General features: G+C 33.6%; 1 protein-coding gene across 1 annotated transcript; it reads left to right on the plus strand.

Annotated features, from left to right (window-relative positions):
* The first annotated feature begins 1,177 nt into the window (after positions 1 to 1,177).
* On the plus strand, positions 1,178 to 8,345 carry LOC128996233 (procathepsin L-like). The gene is made up of 6 exons (XM_054421391.1): positions 1,178 to 1,272; positions 1,976 to 2,130; positions 2,699 to 2,884; positions 2,973 to 3,164; positions 3,786 to 3,951; positions 7,303 to 8,345. Exons 1-6 carry the CDS (start codon positions 1,179 to 1,181, stop codon positions 7,509 to 7,511), a joined length of 1,002 nt encoding a protein of 333 aa, XP_054277366.1. The 5' UTR covers position 1,178; the 3' UTR covers positions 7,512 to 8,345.
* Positions 8,346 to 20,677: the final 12,332 nt, after the last annotated feature.

Genomic DNA, 20,677 nt, shown 5'->3' on the forward strand with positions numbered 1-20,677 from the left:
ACCTTAATATTTACTAATGGTATAGATGACAAGACAAAAATGTGCTATAACCTTTATTAAGTCATCCTTTAAGCTTGACTTAGTTAACAAGTTTGCATATTCAGCAGAGATAAATAATTCGCATCAGTGCAATCTGTCAGTGACTTACATAAACTATGTCCATTTTAGCGAATGTCCCTATAGGGAAGTAGCTTACCGTAGGTGGCATGGTAAGACCTAGGCCCGGGACCGATTTAATTTTTCATTTTGATATCTCCAGAGCTAAAAACACCATTCGTTCAAATTTATATATATATATATATATATAGTGTATATTTATATATATGTCCGTGAACGTGATAACTTAAATAATTTTAGTCCGATTTTGAAAAAAATTGGTTTAAAGGTGTAAGGCGGGATAAAATTTAATGAGTTCGCGAACCAGCATAATCGGATATGGGAACGGGGTTTTACGGGGGGTTTTATGGGGTAAAAATTGGGTTTTTTTTCATTTTTGGCCCTCAAACACAACATTTTCCGATTTCTCTCTAGCCCTTTTTAAAGAGTAAAAAAAAAAAAAATATGATTTAGTATATCAAAGTGTTTTTGTACATTATTGGTAACAGAGAAAATAAAAAAAGGAAATTTAAAATTCGCATGTTATTCTTATGGAGAAGATTGTAAAATGTAGTTTGTTTGTTATGGATATATTTTGATCAAACTTGGCAAATTTTTTATTTTAAACCAAGCTCTTAAATTTTACAAAAAAACACACTTTATTATTTTCCTTGTAGCAGCAAGCCTATGTACTCACTAAAACTTATGATATTTAAATACCCTAGATTTAATTGAAAATCAATTCAGACAAATGGAAATTCGCTTAGTCGGCAGGTTTGCTGCGGCGTGGGTATTTATTAAAAAAATTCTAACAACTTTAACAAAGGGATGATTGTAATGTCTAGTCCTATTATTGGTCAAAGTATGAGGTAATTGGGAACGTAAACGATAGAAATGTAAACTTCATCTGATAGATGTGTAAATTATGAATCAGTTTAAAAATACTTTTTTTACAATGCTGCTGGTATCATTCAGGTTTATCCAGGCTAAACAAATTATTTCCCAAAATTAGATAATGACTCATGAGTGCTTTCATACAGTATAACATTTGTTGATTATTCCAATGTTACTTTCCAGCCAAGATGAAGCTGTTACTGTTGTTCGCCCTTGTAGCTTTGGGCTACTCCCATCACATCCCCTTCCCCGAAGAGGACGAAGCCCAATGGGAGCTCTTCAAGTTAAGACATCTTCATATTTCTTGACCAAAAGAAGTTGTTCGGCTTTAAAACATTTTTACGGCCTTCAGAACAAAATCTAATATAGTATTTACCCGTTAAGGTGATTTTCTGATGGTAATACATGGTCCCAAAATGACTAACCTTAACATCAATTATCTTAACATAAAATAGATTTTATTGTTTTATTAGTGATCATATGTCAGAACCAAAATATTTGCGAAATTTTTTTAGGTAAATTATGAATGGAATCTTATTCAAAGTTAATCTATACGTACCGCTTTAAGCTATTTCAACTATCACCTAATAAATATATCCAGTTTAATAAGATGATTAACAAGCTTGATCGAAAGTTAAATAACACCTTTAATATATATATATATATATCTTTAACAAACCAACAAAACCTCGTTTGGTAAAAATCACCTGGTTTATGTTACAACTAAGTACTAAATGTAGTATTACAATGATACACCCTTCTAAATTAATTTTTCTCTGAACAGTTGCACCCAGTTTTACGTTTAATACGTCAATTGGCATTATAACTTAAATATACCTATTTTGAAACCTAATTCATAATATGATTCCAATAATGAAAACTTTAATATCTTTTACTTTCAATGACATTTTATGGCAACATTTACCTTTCAATAAATCAATGTAAGAATATTTATAAATCGGTAACATTGATAATGTTCCATTTCAGATCGAACATGAGCGAATGTACGGAGATGACAAGGAGGAGTACACTAGAAAGGAAATCTTCATGAGCAACCTCAACTTCATCCGTGAACACAACAAGAAATACGAAAAAGGAGAAGTTACCTTCACCGTAGGAGTCAACCAGTTCGCTGACATGGTGAGATGTAAAAATATCTTAAGGTTAAATTATCAACGCCCATTATTTGTTATACCATAATACAAACAATTTAAAGTACTATTTAACTCTACTGTTGTATCTATAAACATGTAATATTTGTAAATGGTGTATCTTGCATTGAATAAAAAAATAGGGAACTTCACGTACTTTTCTCAAACATTGATTTAAGATTTTTTTAGATTTTACCATGTTTAAACATGAAATGGGTTGTAACATTTCTAATTCAACAATGATTTTTGAATGGAACCAAATACACACACACCCCAATCACTGTAAATTCACTTTTTTTGGAGGGTTGAGGGGGACGTAAGATAGATATTTCTACCCAAAACCTCAAACTCGAAAATCTTAACGTAAACAATACTTTCTCCAGGCCTACTATGTTAGAGTGTTGGAGAGTGGAAAGAAAAAAAAATATTCGGGGCTGTAAAACCTCTAAGGGATTCTCATTCAAAGATTTTCCATAGAAAATCACATCAGCTAGGCCATAATTGACTTCACTATTCAAAATCCAATGGCGTTTTATACATGACTAAATTGCTTTTAGACCAATGAGGAGTTCCGCCAGAGGATGAATGGATTCAGACTGCCCAAGGACTACCAGAGTAGTGGAGCTAAGTTCGAGATCGACGAGTACCTGGAAACTCCCAAGACTGTTGACTGGAGGAAGAAGGGAGCCGTAACCCCAATCAAGGACCAAGGACAGTGTGGATCTTGCTGGGCCTTCAGTGCGGTAAGTGGTCTAACCTGGGGGGCTCTAGAATTATATTCATGTAATAAAGATGATTCATGAAAGAAGTAATACATTCTACCTATTTCAGACTGGTAGTTTGGAAGGACTCAGCTACCTGAAGACCAAGAAGCTGGTGTCTTTGAGTGAGCAGAACCTGGTTGACTGCAGCAGCAAACAAGGTAACGCAGGATGTGAAGGAGGTTGGATGGATAATGCGTTCAAGTACGTCAAGGAAAACAATGGAATTGATACCGAGGCCTCCTATCCCTACGAGAATGAGGTAAAATGATGTAAGAGTCAGATGTTTGGTGGGTGCAGTAATAGTTAATGGTCGACAAGATAGTATTTATGTCCTGTTTTCACTCCAAGGACGCAAGTGTTTAGCTAGAGACCGTTTTATAATTACATTTAGGCTAGTCATAGTTCTTGGCACTATACCATTGCGAAATGTCATTGTTAGTTCGAAGGACTTAAACCTGAAACTCCGGAAACAGACGTCTATAGCTCTACCACTGGACCAGCTCACCCTTTGTCTCTAGTTTCTGGGTGAATTTTTCTTGCCTTAAGACTCGTTTTAAATAATAATACATGATTTTTTAGAATATAAATTTTTCAAACCATACCGAGACTAGTTCGATTTATTTAGATTAGGCTTATATTGTATCCCTTTGGACCAAAGTTTTTTTTTTCTGCACAAGATCTAGATAAACATTAAATGATGCTGAAAAACAACTCTTGTCTCATGCGTTAAACAATATTTTAAGCAATTTTACACCATTTTTATCCTTACTATTTCAACAATTTCCTACATTGGTCAACCTTATTGTTGGCTCCTGATTCGAAACAACATACTTGCAGGACTTTGGTCATTAGTAATAGTATTCTAACTTTTAATTTACAGGACGACATATGCAGATACAAGGCCAAGAACAAGGGAGCCACTTGCTCTGGCTACGTGGATGTGACTACAGGAAGTGAGATTGCTTTGCAGCAGGCCGTGGCCAGGATTGGACCAGTCTCTGTGGCCATCGACGCCGCACACAGCTCCTTCCAGCTGTACAAGAGCGGTAATGTCAATCATAACTACACACATCAATTATTCCTTTTAATTCGTACAACGTGTGTTATTGGGCGGAACAAAGCGCAGCTCTTAAACTACACTCCTGTTTTCTTTTACAAATACTTTCCTGAACGGCTGGAGCGATCTGCACGAAATTTAGCACAATCATAGTAAACCAGCCATGGGAATGTATAAATCTGAAAAAAGTACAAATCGGACTACAGGGCTTTTCCCTGCGTGAATTTAAGCTGTTTGAAATTTAACATGGGCCTTACGGGTTGCCATGAAATTAATTGCGAGATAACAATAAAAACGTAAACAAAAGTCACAACATATGTTAGTCAACGAATCATCTAAATAGCACATTACAAATACCTTAAAAAGAAAAAGACAATAACAATCGGATTAATATTATTATGAGCATAGTTTACTACAAAATGAATAACCAAATATTATGGACGCCGGGATAAGGCTGATGCATTATTGACTTTATATAATCCAAATAGCCCTTCCATTTACGTGAACCAAATATAGGCCAAATATCGAGTTTAGATACTACAAATAGACTTTCTATTTATGCGAACTAAACTTACCATTCAATACTGCAGACTTTGGTATTGCAATTAGGAATTCAATTAATGTTAATCAAAGATACCGAGTTTGGATACTGATACTGAGTTATAAGATACTGAGTTTGGATACTGCAAGTAGACATTCCAGTGACGTGAACCAGACGTACCATTGACTTTGGATACTGCAAATAGACACTCCATTTATGTGAATCAACTAAATGATTGAATTGGATCCTGCAAGTATATATCTCGTTTACGAGAAACATATGAACATTGACTTTAGAAAAGTATTGGATTAATATACTAGCTCCTGCAAGTAGACAATTAACTTTCGTGAACAAAATGAAGAATTGAGTTTGTGTACTGCAAGTAAACAATTCATTTACGTTAATTAAATGTGCCATTGAGTTTGGATACTACAAATAGATGGTCCATTTAAGTGAACCAGAAGTAAGCCTCCCATTGACTTTGGATACTGCAAATATGCATCTTATTTATGTTAACTAAATGAACCAGGACCATTGAATTTGGATACTGCAAGTAGATTTCTCTTTTTTGTGAAGCAGGTGTACTATTGATTTTTCCTACAGTTTCCTAACAATGTAAATGTTCTCTCGCTGATTTGAGAAAGCAAAGTGGCTAATTCGCTCATCAGTGAGACAATGTTAACATTGTCCCCCCCCAACAAAGGAGTCAACAAAGGAGGAGGACAATGTTAACATTGTCTCACTCTAATTACTTTGTCTCACTCCAGATTTGCAACGTGAAGAAACGAAATAGTAAGCGCGTAACATGCAGGCAACGTCGTATCCGTGCGAAATACGTTGGCAGCACTGGCTGTAAATCAGCTGGTCAGCTGTTGTACTGTTGTATTTGTCACTTCACATTAAACGTTATATTAAAAGTTCACTTCTGTGTAAAAATAGGTTATGTTTCTTCACAAATTTATTTGTTTTATGGTAACTGGAGGAAAGTATAATGTGCAACTCGAGTTCAAAGTACAATTGCCTCACTCGAGAAACCATTCCTCACTCGCCTACGGCTCGTGAGTAAGGATTTCTCTCGAGTGAGTCAATTGCTCACTTTTCTCGCTAGTTGCACAAATAACTATAGGATACTTCAAGTAGACAATTTATTTATGTAAACCAAATGAACTATTAAGTTTGGATTCTGCAAGTAAACAATTCGTTTACGTAAACCAGACGTACCATTGACTTTGGATAATGCAAATAGGCATTTTATTTATGAGAACCAAATGTATCATTGACATTGGAAACTGCAAGTATTTAATCTCATTTACGAGAAACAGATGTAACAAGGACTGCATAAAAGTATTGGATTAATATGCTAGCTCCTCTTAATATTGTAAGCAGACAACTCCTTTGTACACTTAGTGTAGTTCTTAAGCCATGAGTTTCTTGCTCAGTGCTTTGCCAAAATATAGCAGCGAGAATCATGCTAACACATGCTATTATTAAATAGATTACGATTAACGTAAAGTAAAGGAATTTTTAATGCTGAATCCAAAGCTTTAATTCATACAATTTCTGCCCAACTTGTGTTGTACATTCCACCCAATCGTTCGAGGAAAAATGCGGACAGCGATCAACCCTCTGATGCAATCTGGTCGAGCTTCTGAGGGTGTATACGTTAGGAGTCACTTTTATATTGCTTGGAGGTATGTAAGTTAGCTGAAGACGATTTTTTTTAAGGGAGAGGAGGGAAAATGCTTTTACGCACACAGGTAGCCAGCCTGTAGTGTGAGACTCCTGAATCTATCACAGACTACTCACTTAAAAAAACCCTCTACTCTGTTGGGCACAGACTTGGAATTGTTTGTCACGTTACTTCAAGTCAGGCCAACATGTGACCTAAGCCCTCAGGGCTCTCACCATTTTTGGCGTTTAGATACTTTATGACCTACACCGCTCCCGGTCAAGGTCGATCTTCTTGGCGCGGAGAATACCCTGGATGTAATGTGAGACACAGGTCCAATTGTCCTCACCCTCCGTCATCATCGGTATGACCGTGTCCACTGACAGCAGTCCTACTAACTGTTGAGCCTCCAGGCGGGGCCTTTCCCAACGCTGGCAGTGGAAAAAGGTATGTTCTACGTCATCGGGAATGCCTGGGCAGTATATGCAATCGGGTGACACGGCTTTGCCCATCCTGAACAGGTACGACCGGAAAAAGCCGTGACCCGTCAGAAATTGGGTGAGGTAGAAGTCCACCTCTCCGCACCGCCGATTAACCCAAGGTTGGACTTGCTGTATCAGTCGCCTGGTCCAGCGTCCCCAAGTCTCCTGTTCCCAGCTCTCCTGCCACAGCTGGTAGGTGCGGGTGCGTTCCTCTGTTCGTGCCTGGTCCTCATCCCCACGGCACTGATAAATTGCCTTTCTCTCCGCCGCCAAAAGTTTGACGGGGATGACTCCAGCAACCACCAGGACGGCGGGTTCGGACACTGTTCGGTAGGCGGATGCAACTCTTAGTGCTGCCTGACGCAGCACTCGTGCGAGCCGCATCCTATATACTTCCTTATTGAGAGCGTCTGCCCGCACCTCAGCACCGTACAAGAGTACGGACTGGACAGAAGACATTAACAGCCTTCTACGGAATAGAGATAATTCTCTATGATACGCGTGAGGTACGCCGGAACGTGGAAGGTGTTCTCCAGAGCTGAAGACGATAGTACCTAGCTATTTGCTAACTTCTAGTTGTAGCTAGTTGTGATAACTTCTAGTTGTAGTGCACAGTTGAATGTGTGATGTGTGGTGTTGTGGTTCCAGGAGTGTACAAGGAGCCTGCCTGCTCCACCACGAACCTGGACCACGGAGTGTTGGCTATCGGATACGGCACTGCCAAGAAGGGAGGAGACTACTGGTTGGTGAAGAACTCCTGGGGAACCTCCTGGGGAATGAAGGGATACATCATGATGGCCAGGTACCACAACAACATGTGTGGTATTGCCTCCAAGGCCAGCTACCCCATAGTCTAGACCATAATCTCCATATTATGGGCAATGGCCAGCTCAACGTCTTCACTTTGTTATAGATTTAATCTGTTAGTAAATTGTATTGCCTGTTATGCTGAACTGCTGTTACTTTGGTTCGCCAATATAGTTAATATCTGATAACTCTATTAAAAAGACGAAATAAGAAATTTGTTGTAAAAATTGTTATAGTTTATTTTAGTGTGAATCGGAATGTTTATCCATTTTTAACATATTATTAAATGTTTATCATAAGTTTACAAGCTCTCTAAATAATTGAGAAAATATTTTCATAACTACCTATATTTCAAAGTAATACGTTATCTTTTCGATCGTAATGTAGGGCGTTATGAATAAAAAAAAAAGAATTATGTAGTTTGAAGAAGCTCTAAGAATTACCCTAGATCTACTCTGTGGTTCTAATTTAATGTTACCAACGAAAATTTGACACTTTCTTGTAAAAAAATATCTATTGGATCGCCACTATCGAAACACATGCAAGTTTATCGTACTTAGTTTTTTTTTATTCTCATATAACAATGTGTATTTTACATTTATTTACAATTTAACCATAATTACTAAATAGTATGAATGAAAAAAATACATTTGTTAGCATACAGAGTTAAGAAGATGCACTTTGATTCTCTGCCCTAAAATAGTTTTATGACTTTTTAACAATTAAAACTAAGATCATCGTTTCAGTCGCATAGGGAGCCAAAACTTTGTTTGTAGCTGAATTAATGGATGGATCTTAAATTTGAACTGAGATATGAACAAGTTTGTAGATTGTTCGCAGGGGAGATCATAGATATTAAATCAGGATCCAAACAATAGTGAGGTCTTAACATCGTTTTAACGTGAGTTTTTATTTGTCATTTCCTAATCCTTCATATTGTATGTCAATGTAATTTACGTGACTGTCTTAAATCATTTTATTCATCTATGTATATATATAATACGCTAAGCGAATTTTTGTGAACAGAACCCCTCCTTCATTTTTGGACCGATTTCGATGATTAAAGTGTCAAAAAATGGCCCTAATTTGAAGTTTTGCAAAGTTTTTTTTTTCATTTTTTAAGATTAACTCATAAGATTAACATGGGGGAATCTAAATATTTAATTGGAAAGTTTGTCTCCACCATTTTCTTCTAATTTTATAATTTATTTTCTTCTGTATCATGTCATGTTCTGCAAAACGTTACAAAATCAGTGGAAAATCCTTTTATCACAGTTCTTCTTAAAATTATTTCTTGTTGAACTATCTTATATCTGTTTTACAGGTTGGTGCCTGCCTTTTTCACCCCTTTTGCCTAAATTTTATCATATTACTCTAGACAGATCATCATAGGTTCATGAGATTGTTGTCATACATGTTTTCAATCGTTGCAAAAATCTTCGATTGTGTAATACAACAAAATAATACAAGTGCAGAAGAGCACGGTGCCCATATTTAAGCCGTGTCCATATTTTGTTAAATTAATAGTAGTTTACAGCAACAGAATAAAACATTTTACAATATTTATGTAGAAATACGTGCATGATTTAGAAAGTCATTAAGCTGGAAAGGTGCAATATACATTTCAGAGAGGTTACTTCGATGTATTCATTCAGCTTAGTGAAAACGTAATATAGATATGTATATAAACAAGAACTTGAACTCTTAGAGAGTCTTTGAATGTTATTAGACTAACGAAAATGGTTGTGCATGTTTACTAGCTCTACTCAGCAACAAAAACCATTTAATTTATCTCTAAAATATATATTCTTAAAGTGCACTGAGCAGCAGCCTAAAAAAATCTATGTAACTTACCCATATAATATAGTTACAAAATGCTCAAACTCGCATTGTGACATTTATTATTCGGCTTATATTTCTCCAACAGGTAATTCATCTGCAGAAGTTTATTGTGCTCTTCTTACCTTGTCTAATAACATCCAAACACAGAAACCATGCCTGAAATGGTACCTATCTTCACAAATTATTTGCAGTGGCTTATATTGTGGACCGTAGCATATGTAGCCCACGGGGTTGGTAACATTATTAAAAATAACACTACATTTTGGCTGTAAAAATGGCCCAGTTAGCAAATATAATCTAAGCAGATACTGTCATAACAGAAAGGCCATATTACTTTTAAACTAGACCACATCATCCTTTATAAGATATGTTGATTAAAAATGCAAGTAAACGTCAATATATACGTAACAGCCAATTTACAGTATTTTTTTCCTTTTTGGAAACGCCACATTGCTATGTCATTTGCATTATTTCTTGCCAATGAAGCCGCAAGACCTTAAAAACGAGGAGGCCCCTAACAGTTGAAGAATAAAAGCCAACTTCACTTCAAGTATATTCCACAACACCTAACATTCAACCGTAGAGAGATTATATTGACAACTTTATGTAATTGATAAGGCTGAGACAACTAAATGACATCCCCCATGTCAAGGGATTCCAGCTTTAACAGTAACCCCACAACCAATTTCTCAAAACTATGATAGAGGGTTATTCATTGGGACAGAAGTACGATATGAACTGACGCGACGTGACAAAGGAAAAATCAAACTTACACTGTAACGGATATACCTCCCTCTGAAGTTAGAACGTGTCTTCCCAACAAACAGATAGGCCTATTATTTAAAGAAAATCATAGATTAATCTGCATTACACTGATGAAATTACGGAAGTGTTTAACTACAAAAGATCCGCCAATACGGTTTTCATACTATTTAAGGATTCTTCCAAAGGAAGAGATACCAGATAGCCTACTATTAATAACTCTGATGACGGACGGTATGGGGAATATTTTATTCATTGAATTATCAACCATATTTGGTAACTAAGGCATTTAATATAATTATTGTTTTTACACTTATTAATCAATGCGAAATGATCAAAATATGTATAATTTCACTCAATTTGTCGCAGTTAGATGAATTAGCGTAAGCCTTGAAAGTAACCGTCGATTACGACGGGTTTCACCTAGTCTATAAGTATAAATGTCTAGAATGGTTTTGTTATGTTCTCCTTTGCAAGTACGATATTTTGATTTCAAAGACGGGAAAAAGTAATAATGAAGCAAAAAATGGAATCAGCTTGGTATGAAATATTGAAACAACCACTAAACCCGGTAAATCCGCTTTCCAGCTATAAACATTTTGCTTTAGGGGAAGTACACAGTACATTAAGTAGCTTGGTGTTTCGTTTGGAAACCACTCATAAAGTACGATAAATTACAGTAAGATATTTATGTTGCACGTGTTATTGAGCAGTTTACTTAACATATTATTTTCGTTACTAGCTAACTGCTATTTCATCATTATACAAATACAATTTTGCATAGGTTGAAACCAATCAAAGGACTTAAATTTATTGCTTTAAAAATTGTTACTTGGAATTGAACTTTACAATATTTGACAACATTAGTTTAACTTGAATTATAATTCAGGTAATTATTTTGAAAAAGAATAAACACTTTTTAATATAAATGCTCTTTTAGATTCATAGCAACTATTTACAGGGTGACAATATAATCTTAGGACTACATTATAACTTTAAAACGAAAAGAGAAATCAAAACCGAATTTACCATATCATTACTGTTAATGGTAAACAACTTTTAGCGAATTTCCCTATAGGGAAGTAGCTATTACCGTAGGTGGCACGGTAAGACCTAGACCCGGGACCGATATACTTTTTCATTTTGATGTCCCTAGAGGCCAAAAACACTATTTGTTCAAATATATATATATATATGTATATATATATATATATATATACGTCCGTGAACGCGATAACTTGAGTAATTTTTGTCCGATTTTGATGAAATTTGGTTTGAAGGTGTAAAGCGGGATAAACTTGAATGAGTTCGCGAACCAGCACGATCGGACCATGGGAACGGGGCTTTACGGGGGGTTTTATGAGGTAAAAATTGGTTTTTCTCACTTTTGACCCTCAAAACACAAAATTTCCCAATTTCTCTTTAGACCTTTTTAAAGAGCTTAAAAAACAAATAATTTAGTATATAAAAGTATTTTTGTTCGATTATTAGTAACGGAGAAAATTAAAAAAAAATTTAAATTTAAAATTCCCATGTTATTCTTATGGAGAATATTGTCAAATGTTGTAGTTTGCTTGTTTATGAATATATTTTGATCAAACTTGGCAAATTTATTTATTTTGTACTAAGCTATCAATATTTTACTCAAAAACACACTTTATTGGTTTCCTTGTAGCAGCAAACCTAGGTACTCGTTAAACCTAATGTTATTAAAATATATTTAACTGAAAATCAATTCAGACAAATGGAAATTCGCTTAGTCGGCAGGTTTGCTGCGGCGGGGGTATTTTGTGTACATGGTGATAGGATACCACCTATGGGGGACAGCGTTAGTTGAACATCTTACCAAGCATAAGTCGATATGTACATTAAGTTATTAATCTTATTAATCTCGTTAAACTAAAAACAATGACACACATCGGAATTCAAATGGATAATCGAAACAAAAATGGCTTACAACAGTACAGTAACAAGTAATGGTTTAAGTACCTTATACTGTCAGAGTGATCCCTAGTAGTCCGCAGGCTACTGCAGTTTCGTTCCCAAAGAGAACTTCATCAGGCTGGTAAGGGCCTGAATTTCCTGGGGAAATTTCGTTTCAAAGGAAGTCGTTAAAACTAAAATCCATCGATGCCATACATTTAAATACATCACAAACAAAGGGAAGAACACTATAATAATTAAATAAATATATATATATAAATACACAAATAAATATTACAAAAACCTAGTACCGGGACCAATGATACGCACGGAGGGCAGGTAAAGTCTAATTGACTTCGGTGCCTGAGCTATTTCGGTCTTAATGAGCCAATAGGATTGGTAAATGAAATAACTAGCAATACCTAGCTTGTCCTAAGTCCTCATGATAATCAATCTGAACATATAAACAGTTTACTTGAGGTTAGGGTTACAACCTGGACATCCCCGTTGTTAGATGTGAAAAGAAACGCTTTCAGCTTTCGTTTAAGACCCTGTAGATATTTTTCTTAATAAGAATATATGAGTAATGATGAATGATAATGATAATGTTAAATCATTTGAAAAGTCCAATTTATCTTTTTGCTAGAATATTAATAGAATTCTCGTAAATAAAAAGTTTAATAGCAGCATAAAGGATATGTTGTCACAATTTAAGAGAGAAAAACTTTATTTTCTTCCTCTCTCCTCCCACGGGAGGCATTTCCTCCTGAATTCATTCGCTTACTGAACTTCCACGTGAATTACTGTCCACCTACCTACAGCTGTCTTGTCTGTCAGGTAAAACCCATTTTCGTAGATGTTAGGTCAACTAAATACTAGTATTTTAAATAATCCAACAGTAAAATACAAGATTTTGAAATGTAGAAGCTTGGTCTATTTTGCAAGGTTGGTCCACATTCTTTGTTTGAGACGTGAGTTTCAAAGTTGATGGGTTGACTTTCAAGATGTATTTACAGTACAATGTTCTGCATATCCTTGTCCTGACCAATTACAAGCTGTGCTACATGTTTCACGGTAATCTGTGGTCAGTAGTTACATCACTAGTTACATGTTAACTACAACACCGCAATTACCTACCTTGTACCTTGTACAGTAATCTCGTGTTTACATATACACTGAATCATCAGTAGGTTATAAAACACGTCAAATAATGTTGAAAATAAAAACACTGTGGTATTTTTGTTACACAGTTAAACAAGTTACTAAAGAGTAGCTTATATTTGCCAAGATTATGATTGTAAAAATGTCATCTTCTCAATTAAAAACACGAAGACCTATTATAATATTGCCCTATGTTGTTGTATTTTATGACAACTGAGCATAATATACAAGATGGGGATTAAAATGGGGTATTGCTAACTTTACGAGTTCGCACTTATTTAGTTATTGAACATTATGAAATACTATAACGACTCACATGTAAAACACTATCACGCCCCGAATTGGGACTTTTTATCACGATAAAAAAAACGACTTCATCAAACTTAAAGAAATTATCTGATATTTCATCATCTATCCACTTTTCTCATCTAAACACAACACGGCAATTAATTATTTTACAATTAATTTTAGCCTAAAATTCTGCTGATTGAACATCAGCAAACTGACAAAGCGAACAAATAAGAAAAAAATTGTTGGTGTCAGGCAAAGTATTGTTTGTGTATGGAAAGTAATGTTTATGTCAGGAAAAGTCAGCTGATAGACTACCTATTTGTTTTTTTTTTTTGTATGTAAATTGACGATTTTATAAGATCTCCACTAAATCAAAATTATTTTGGATGGACTATTTTATGAATACAGAGTGATGAAAAGTATTTTGTCAATGCCCATATAATTAATTTTCAATTTTTTTTACTAAGGAGTCTCCCTAAACGTTTAGGCTGAATTTACCCCTGTTTAATTCAATGCTGCAGGATGATTTAAAATTGGTATAATAATTTTATTTTACAAGTGTTGTTATGATTAACTAATAACTAAGCTAACAGAAATGTTTAATAGTGGGAAAAAGTTATATCAGTTGGTTAATGATCAATTTTACGTTACACAAAAACCTACCACTGATAGGTTTATATTGGCGCCCAAAAGACAAAATGAATCAATGCTGGCAAATTGTGGATCTTTGATTTTGTAGTTATATTGGGAAGCAAAGTCCAAGGAGCTTTGAAAAAAAATATAAAGTCCATGTCAACTTTTTTACCGATAACAACATGATAGCTAATATGTAAAGGGAATTCAAAATCTATGTTCATTTGATTGGTAAACTGCAATCGGACTACGATTACAATTGCAACTAAATTACTCCTCTAACCGTAACATAAATGTGAATATAGGTTATTCCCTGAGTTGTAATTACTATATAGCTTATAGAAAACAACACATTGTTGTCCACCTTCTTTGTTCTTAAACATTATTTTTTGTTTTTTTATTAAAAAGATCTAATACTACACCTAAAGAAAATTTTACCATATTTCGTTCATTAAAAGGCTGAAGTTTAAATGCTCATCAACAACAAACAGCGTTGAAAATAGAAAAAATACAAACATAGGTGTTTTAAAAATCTACTATTTTTATAATGATTATTTTACCGACTTCAATACAAATAATTTAGTCGACTAACGAATAGACATAACAGTCATTATACGTGTATTTGTTTTAACTAATTGACCGTTAAACAATAGAACGTTCAACGATGTTGTCAACCAAACGACAGTAATGCCCATTCTAGTGATTTGTTGAGTCGCGATTGTCTTTAAAAGCCAACAACTAACGATTGTTGATAACTACAGTAACCAGGCTGTGAAATTAACTCATGAATCATTGTTAAACATTAACTAGTGCTACTGACCTTCCATTATCTTGTTTCGATAAATTTTCTTTACCTACGCGGACTAAAAACGCATAAAAAACATGCACCACGACCTGTGTACAAGCGTAAACTACGATTCCCCTCATGAATGCTTGCTTGATTCAGATCTTATTGCTTCTATATACAAGTGCAGGTTACCTTTAGCCCCCGATTAATTGTGTTATACTTAGCACAAAGTTTGTTTCTAATTTTGTTATCCTACGGCCTCACACCATATAGTAAATAACATCATAGATTAACGTTATTTTTGTGTATGGCTCTTTCTTTGTTGGTTAGTTGTAATGTGCCACTGTTTCAGTTCCTTCTTTACCAGTCTGAGGATACATTCAACATGAGAAGACCCAGCTCACAAGGATTCTTGATATTTTGTCTGACATTGATCAAATTAAACTAGTTTTTAAGATCTTGCATTTTAAGAACAATGGTGTACTCTATTAATACGAAAGACATTGGTTTAAAAGTATTATTTTTTTGTAAATAAAGATCTATAATTAGTCATTATATTCATAGAAGCGATTGAAAATTTATAGGGAATTGGAAATAGAAATATTGACCTTTGTAAAATGTGAAGCAAACTAACAACAAACAGTTTATTACTTAAGAATATATTTTTTGTTTACCGTCAAAATTTATGAATACAAACAAATACGTAAATATTAGAGAAATCTATGCAATAAAAAATAAAATATAAATACAATTTTAAATCAATAAATTATTCCTAAATAGTATTCTCCAACCGAGAATTTTCTAAGTTATATATGATGAATTACTTAATTAATGCTGTAATAATTAGTAATATAAGTATAACTCTGATTTTAACTTTAATGTCCTGAAACAGTGTAAGATCTTTAAAGAATTTCCATTAAAATACTATTTGTGTAATTTATCAATTTGAGGAGTTGATCAGAAAATAATAACCAGTAACTTCTAAAACTTTTGTAGGTTCCTTATAACAGACCCTACCTAGTTCTCAATAGAAACTATTATGTAATATAAATGAATAGAATTTTCACTTTATACACACAAGATAAACCAGAATACTTAAGGGTAAATAATTAAGGGTAAAGGCATTGATAATAATGACATTTTCCCAATAGTCTATGCACGATGTTGAACTAAACAACTTAAGAACAGAATATAAATATAACATCGGTTTAAATGACCTGATTTATCCTAGTCATGCACTTCCTCCACTTCCCAACGGAGTAACAATATTTCAACTTTATATCAAAGTGTCTTATCATGTCTAGGACTAAAGAATATTTATTTATGATCAAGCTAATAATAAATAAAGATTCCCTTTATGTGCTTTGTCACCTAAGGAATAATGTCGTTTTACAAGTTCAATTCTTTTGGGAAAATATAAAACACTTTATTTGTAAAGTTAAAATAGAAATCCTTGTAGACTATTATATTTTAATTCTATGTGTAAATAAGGTTTGTCTGATGAACCATTAACGATTGTAAAACACATATTAAAAAAAGTGTTGTTGCCAACAAACAATCCGTACAGTATTCATGCAATGAAATTAAAATATAATTCATAGGGGTGGATAGAATATCAATTGACTACGATGCGCTTTTAAAACTCAAAGAATTTTATATACTATCTAAACGTTAAACTTTACACATTTACTTGTGCTAAAACAAAATAAAAGACTAAGTCAAAATACATTTGAGGTGAAAAATCACACAAGTTACCGGAATGGTTTTTAAGAGGAGAAAAGAACTAGAGAAAATATATTACTATTTAAAACCCATACATACTATACACAATTTTTAAAGTAGCAATAGTAATTTAAAGACGTTAGTGAGCAAAGCTTTCATACCACACTTCTTCTTTTGATTAAAAATATTCTTCTTGAAAAGCTGAATCCATCAGAACGAAATTATACACAGTCAAAATAAGTAATATGAGATGGCATGAATCTAAACTGGTACAAATTGGACTTCAGGGCTCTGTCATACGTGAATATAAACTTTAGGAATTTGTTCATGGGCCTTAAGGTTTGACTGGTTACTATATTGGGTTTGGCTTATTGAATATATATATATAAATTCAAATTAAAGTGAAAATTATACTGAAGTTTTAAAACGTACCAAACCAATAATATACCTCAGATATTAAAATAAATTATTTAATACAAAATTCTTAAAGATGCAGATTTTAAACGTGCATGTAAACCCTTCAAAACGAGATGATGACTTTCGAAAAAAACTTGAAGCACAATATAAAACGATGTTTCATAGAAACAACTGACATCCCCTGTGTGAGAAGTTTTGTTTCATGTGGTTTGGCAGCTGTCACTTGGAATAAGAAGAGTCAAGTTACAACTTGTAAAAAAACCCATTCTTCTAACCCACATACAAAGCCTTTCTCTTTCGCTGACAGCTTTTATCACACGTTACATCGATACCTATATTGAAAATATATGCTATTTCCATAAAGACATTGACATGTATACAAATGTTGTCCTACTTAACTAAAAGCTACTATTGATAGCAGATTTACCATAGCTTTTACGATTGCTTTTGAAATATAATTCATTATTTGAAGGGAAAATAGTTTTTAATAGCAAAATTTTATACTATCTGCTTAAACATTTATTTATGCTATTTATATATGCTTAGCGCTAGGATATAAAAATATTACAGAACTTCTGAATGACTGTGGAAAAACAAATTTAAGAAGGAGGTTTGATTAAATCCTTGCACAGACATTTCGTTGTTGTAAGCTTAATGTATGATTCAAGTTGATGTTTGAATACAATGGAACGCTGAATCCAAGGCGAACTTTCCTTTCATCACATTCAGGTCAGGTACATTGAGCGATGTATTGTATTGTTATACATTCTAAATGGGACTTGTAAACTACGCTCATTTGGGGGTTATTAATGTATTATTGTTGAAATGATGAACAATTCTACGGTGGATAATATATTCATTTCAAGTATATAACTTGAGAATTCAAATCGAATCTCGACCGTAATGAATGAAGCAAATCGGTTTAAATCTAAATATTCTCACAATAATTCCTAGTATAGTTGGTTAATATAAATTGACTGCATCACAAAAGGGATTTGTTCAGTTCAAATGAAGTTTACCTTCACTTGGCGAAAGTCATCTTTATGTCTCATGTTGTACCTGTGAATTTGAATAGTTTTACTCTTGTTCTTTATACAATTTTTGTACACTACAAAATTACATTGAGGGGCAAGTTCATATTAACTATTTTTCAAAAGCATCGGGGAAAAATCACCCAATCCACAAGATACATTTTTATTGGTCCTTAGAGCTACCCTAAAATGGGTTACAAAGAAATTACCAAACAATAGTCTCTAACAAGACCACAAGATCGCGCTATTCATCCTACACTCATCACCATTCATACTTGGCTTAAAATACACCTACATTCGTATGGTTGCCATTTCTGCCATAAACCTGACATGATCTTTGGACTTCGAGACAAAAAACCTCAGTAGTGTAGAGTCGCTTTGGTAGAAGCTTCCTTAGCATCAAAGATTTCAGCTTATCAAACCCTCTCAAAGCTTAAGTTTGTCAAAGCTTGCCCCTTCTTGTAGTGATCTGTACTCCAGTAAAATCTCTTTGACGAGAACAGATATTTAGAACTGAAAGTGGATTATTTTTGTTTATACTTTTAAAAATGGTCCTGAGAATAAATAAATAATAATCAATCAAATACTGTATATAGACTGATTGGTAATATTATAAACCGTTCATTGTTAGTTATTTACTTGAATTACAACTATATAAAAGTAAAACAATAAATTATAAGATGAAATAACCAAAATGGAAAAAAAAACTTATAACTTAGAGATAAAAATAATAATAATTACCATATTCGCTAAAGAGAAACTCAAACGAGTCGTTGAATTTTATTAATTCTATCCGGCTTATGACGTGAAGTGCTTCCCTTTGAAGAGACTACTTCGGATTATTATTTCTGGAAATGGATTGATGTCAAGTACCAAATAAAAAAAAATTAGATGCATTTGCTTTTTCTTACTCGACCACTCACCCCTAATTGACGTAGCACCGTTTGAAACACTCATAGACAAACGCAAACATTCCTGGATTAAATGTTTGTCACCATTTAGTATAAAAAAGTATAAATCAAATAATTACTTTATTCAAAGAGTTGAGAAATTTCAGGAGTCTGGTGGAGACTACTATGATGTCAAGTTTCATAGTGATCTTGAATTTGTTTAGGTAAATGAATATCGTAGGGTATTTTATATGTTTAACTAAATAACTTGTATGTTCCTTAGAAAATAAAAGTGTTTGTCTAATAATTCATACGTATGAATCTTAATTGCTCATAATTTGGAAATTGCTTAGTTTTATGTGGAATAGTTTGAATGCACAAAGAATAATGCTGTTCATATTCCAAAAATTAGTTGAACATTAAAATAAACTAGAGGTCGTCTAGTGATCGAAACTCGACCAAAAATATTTAATGTACTGACTTCTCTATATCCACCCCAGTCTGCAAATAAAACATGCGATTGGATTTTCTTCCAGTTGTTTTGATTTTTTGTTTATATTTCGCTGTTATTTCGTCACAAGCTTGGCAACTCATTAAATCCATGTTAATTTTTCAAAATTTTAAATTCATTTAAAATTTGCTTATTTTTGAGCCTATTTTAATTTATAAAGGGATTTTGCACATCCACAGGAAAATATCTTTCCAACGGTATGCGTAGATTTTACCTGCGATGCACTCGAGCTGAGAAAAATGGTTTTAAAGAATCATGCTTGCCTATTAATATATAGACGGTTTAATAGGTTAATAAAAAGTCATTAAATTGTATCTTAGGGTAAAGTAGCACTAGCTGGAGTAAGTTAGTCAGATTTGTCACATTTTCATTGCAAATTGACAAAGACATGTTACTTCACAGTTAATTGTAACTAAGTAGTAACTGGTAAAGAGACGCTCCGAGAATAACAGAGTTTCAGTTACTTCAACACAAGCATCCAATGTAGTCTAATACTGTTGAATATATAGTTGAACAAACTTACGTGAATCATATTTGAAAATTCTTTGAGACACATTAAAATAGTTTATCAATCTTATTTAACTAACGCTAATTTAAAAGTGTACCCTATTAGAGTAATAATTTGGCCAGTGTAGAATATATGGGTGCAATACACAATAACAAATAAAAACTAAGCGAAGACCATTGTACCATGGTTTAGTACCTTTAAAATCATCCCGTAGTGTTACCAAATGTAAACATTATAATCAAGTGTATGTTTGGGTTGTATTCACTCCCTACTGATTTGTAATCATAGAGCATAGTTTAGTTTTATGGCCACAACAAAACAACTTAGAGAATATGTCTTTAATATATTTGGTTTTCGTTTTGAAGAAAAGATAATACAATGGACGCCAACTCGAATGCTCATTTGTCTTCCGTTTACATCAAATGCATGGATTCAACTTAAGAAACTAAATACTTCTCATAACTTATACGATGGAAGATGTTTGCTAATTGACCTGTTATGCCACACTCTCGGTTGAAATTTATTTATCTAACTTTTCGCTTTTGACGTTAGAAATTATAAGTGGGTTTCTCACTTAATGTAATAGTTTTATGAAAAATAAATATTATTAATTTAAATTAAATGAAAAAAGGAAATACTTGTTATTAGTTTATACATTTAAATGTCTTTCATTAGCTGGTAACGTGGGTGACAGAGGCAGTCCAACTAATGGGCACTACACCTTGACTTTCGGTGAAC

The sequence above is a fragment of the Macrosteles quadrilineatus genome, unplaced genomic scaffold (genome assembly GCF_028750875.1).
Source record: "Macrosteles quadrilineatus isolate MER2022 unplaced genomic scaffold, UCM_ALF_1.0 Scaffold_6__1_contigs__length_79288215, whole genome shotgun sequence".
Classification (NCBI taxonomy): domain Eukaryota; kingdom Metazoa; phylum Arthropoda; class Insecta; order Hemiptera; family Cicadellidae; genus Macrosteles; species Macrosteles quadrilineatus.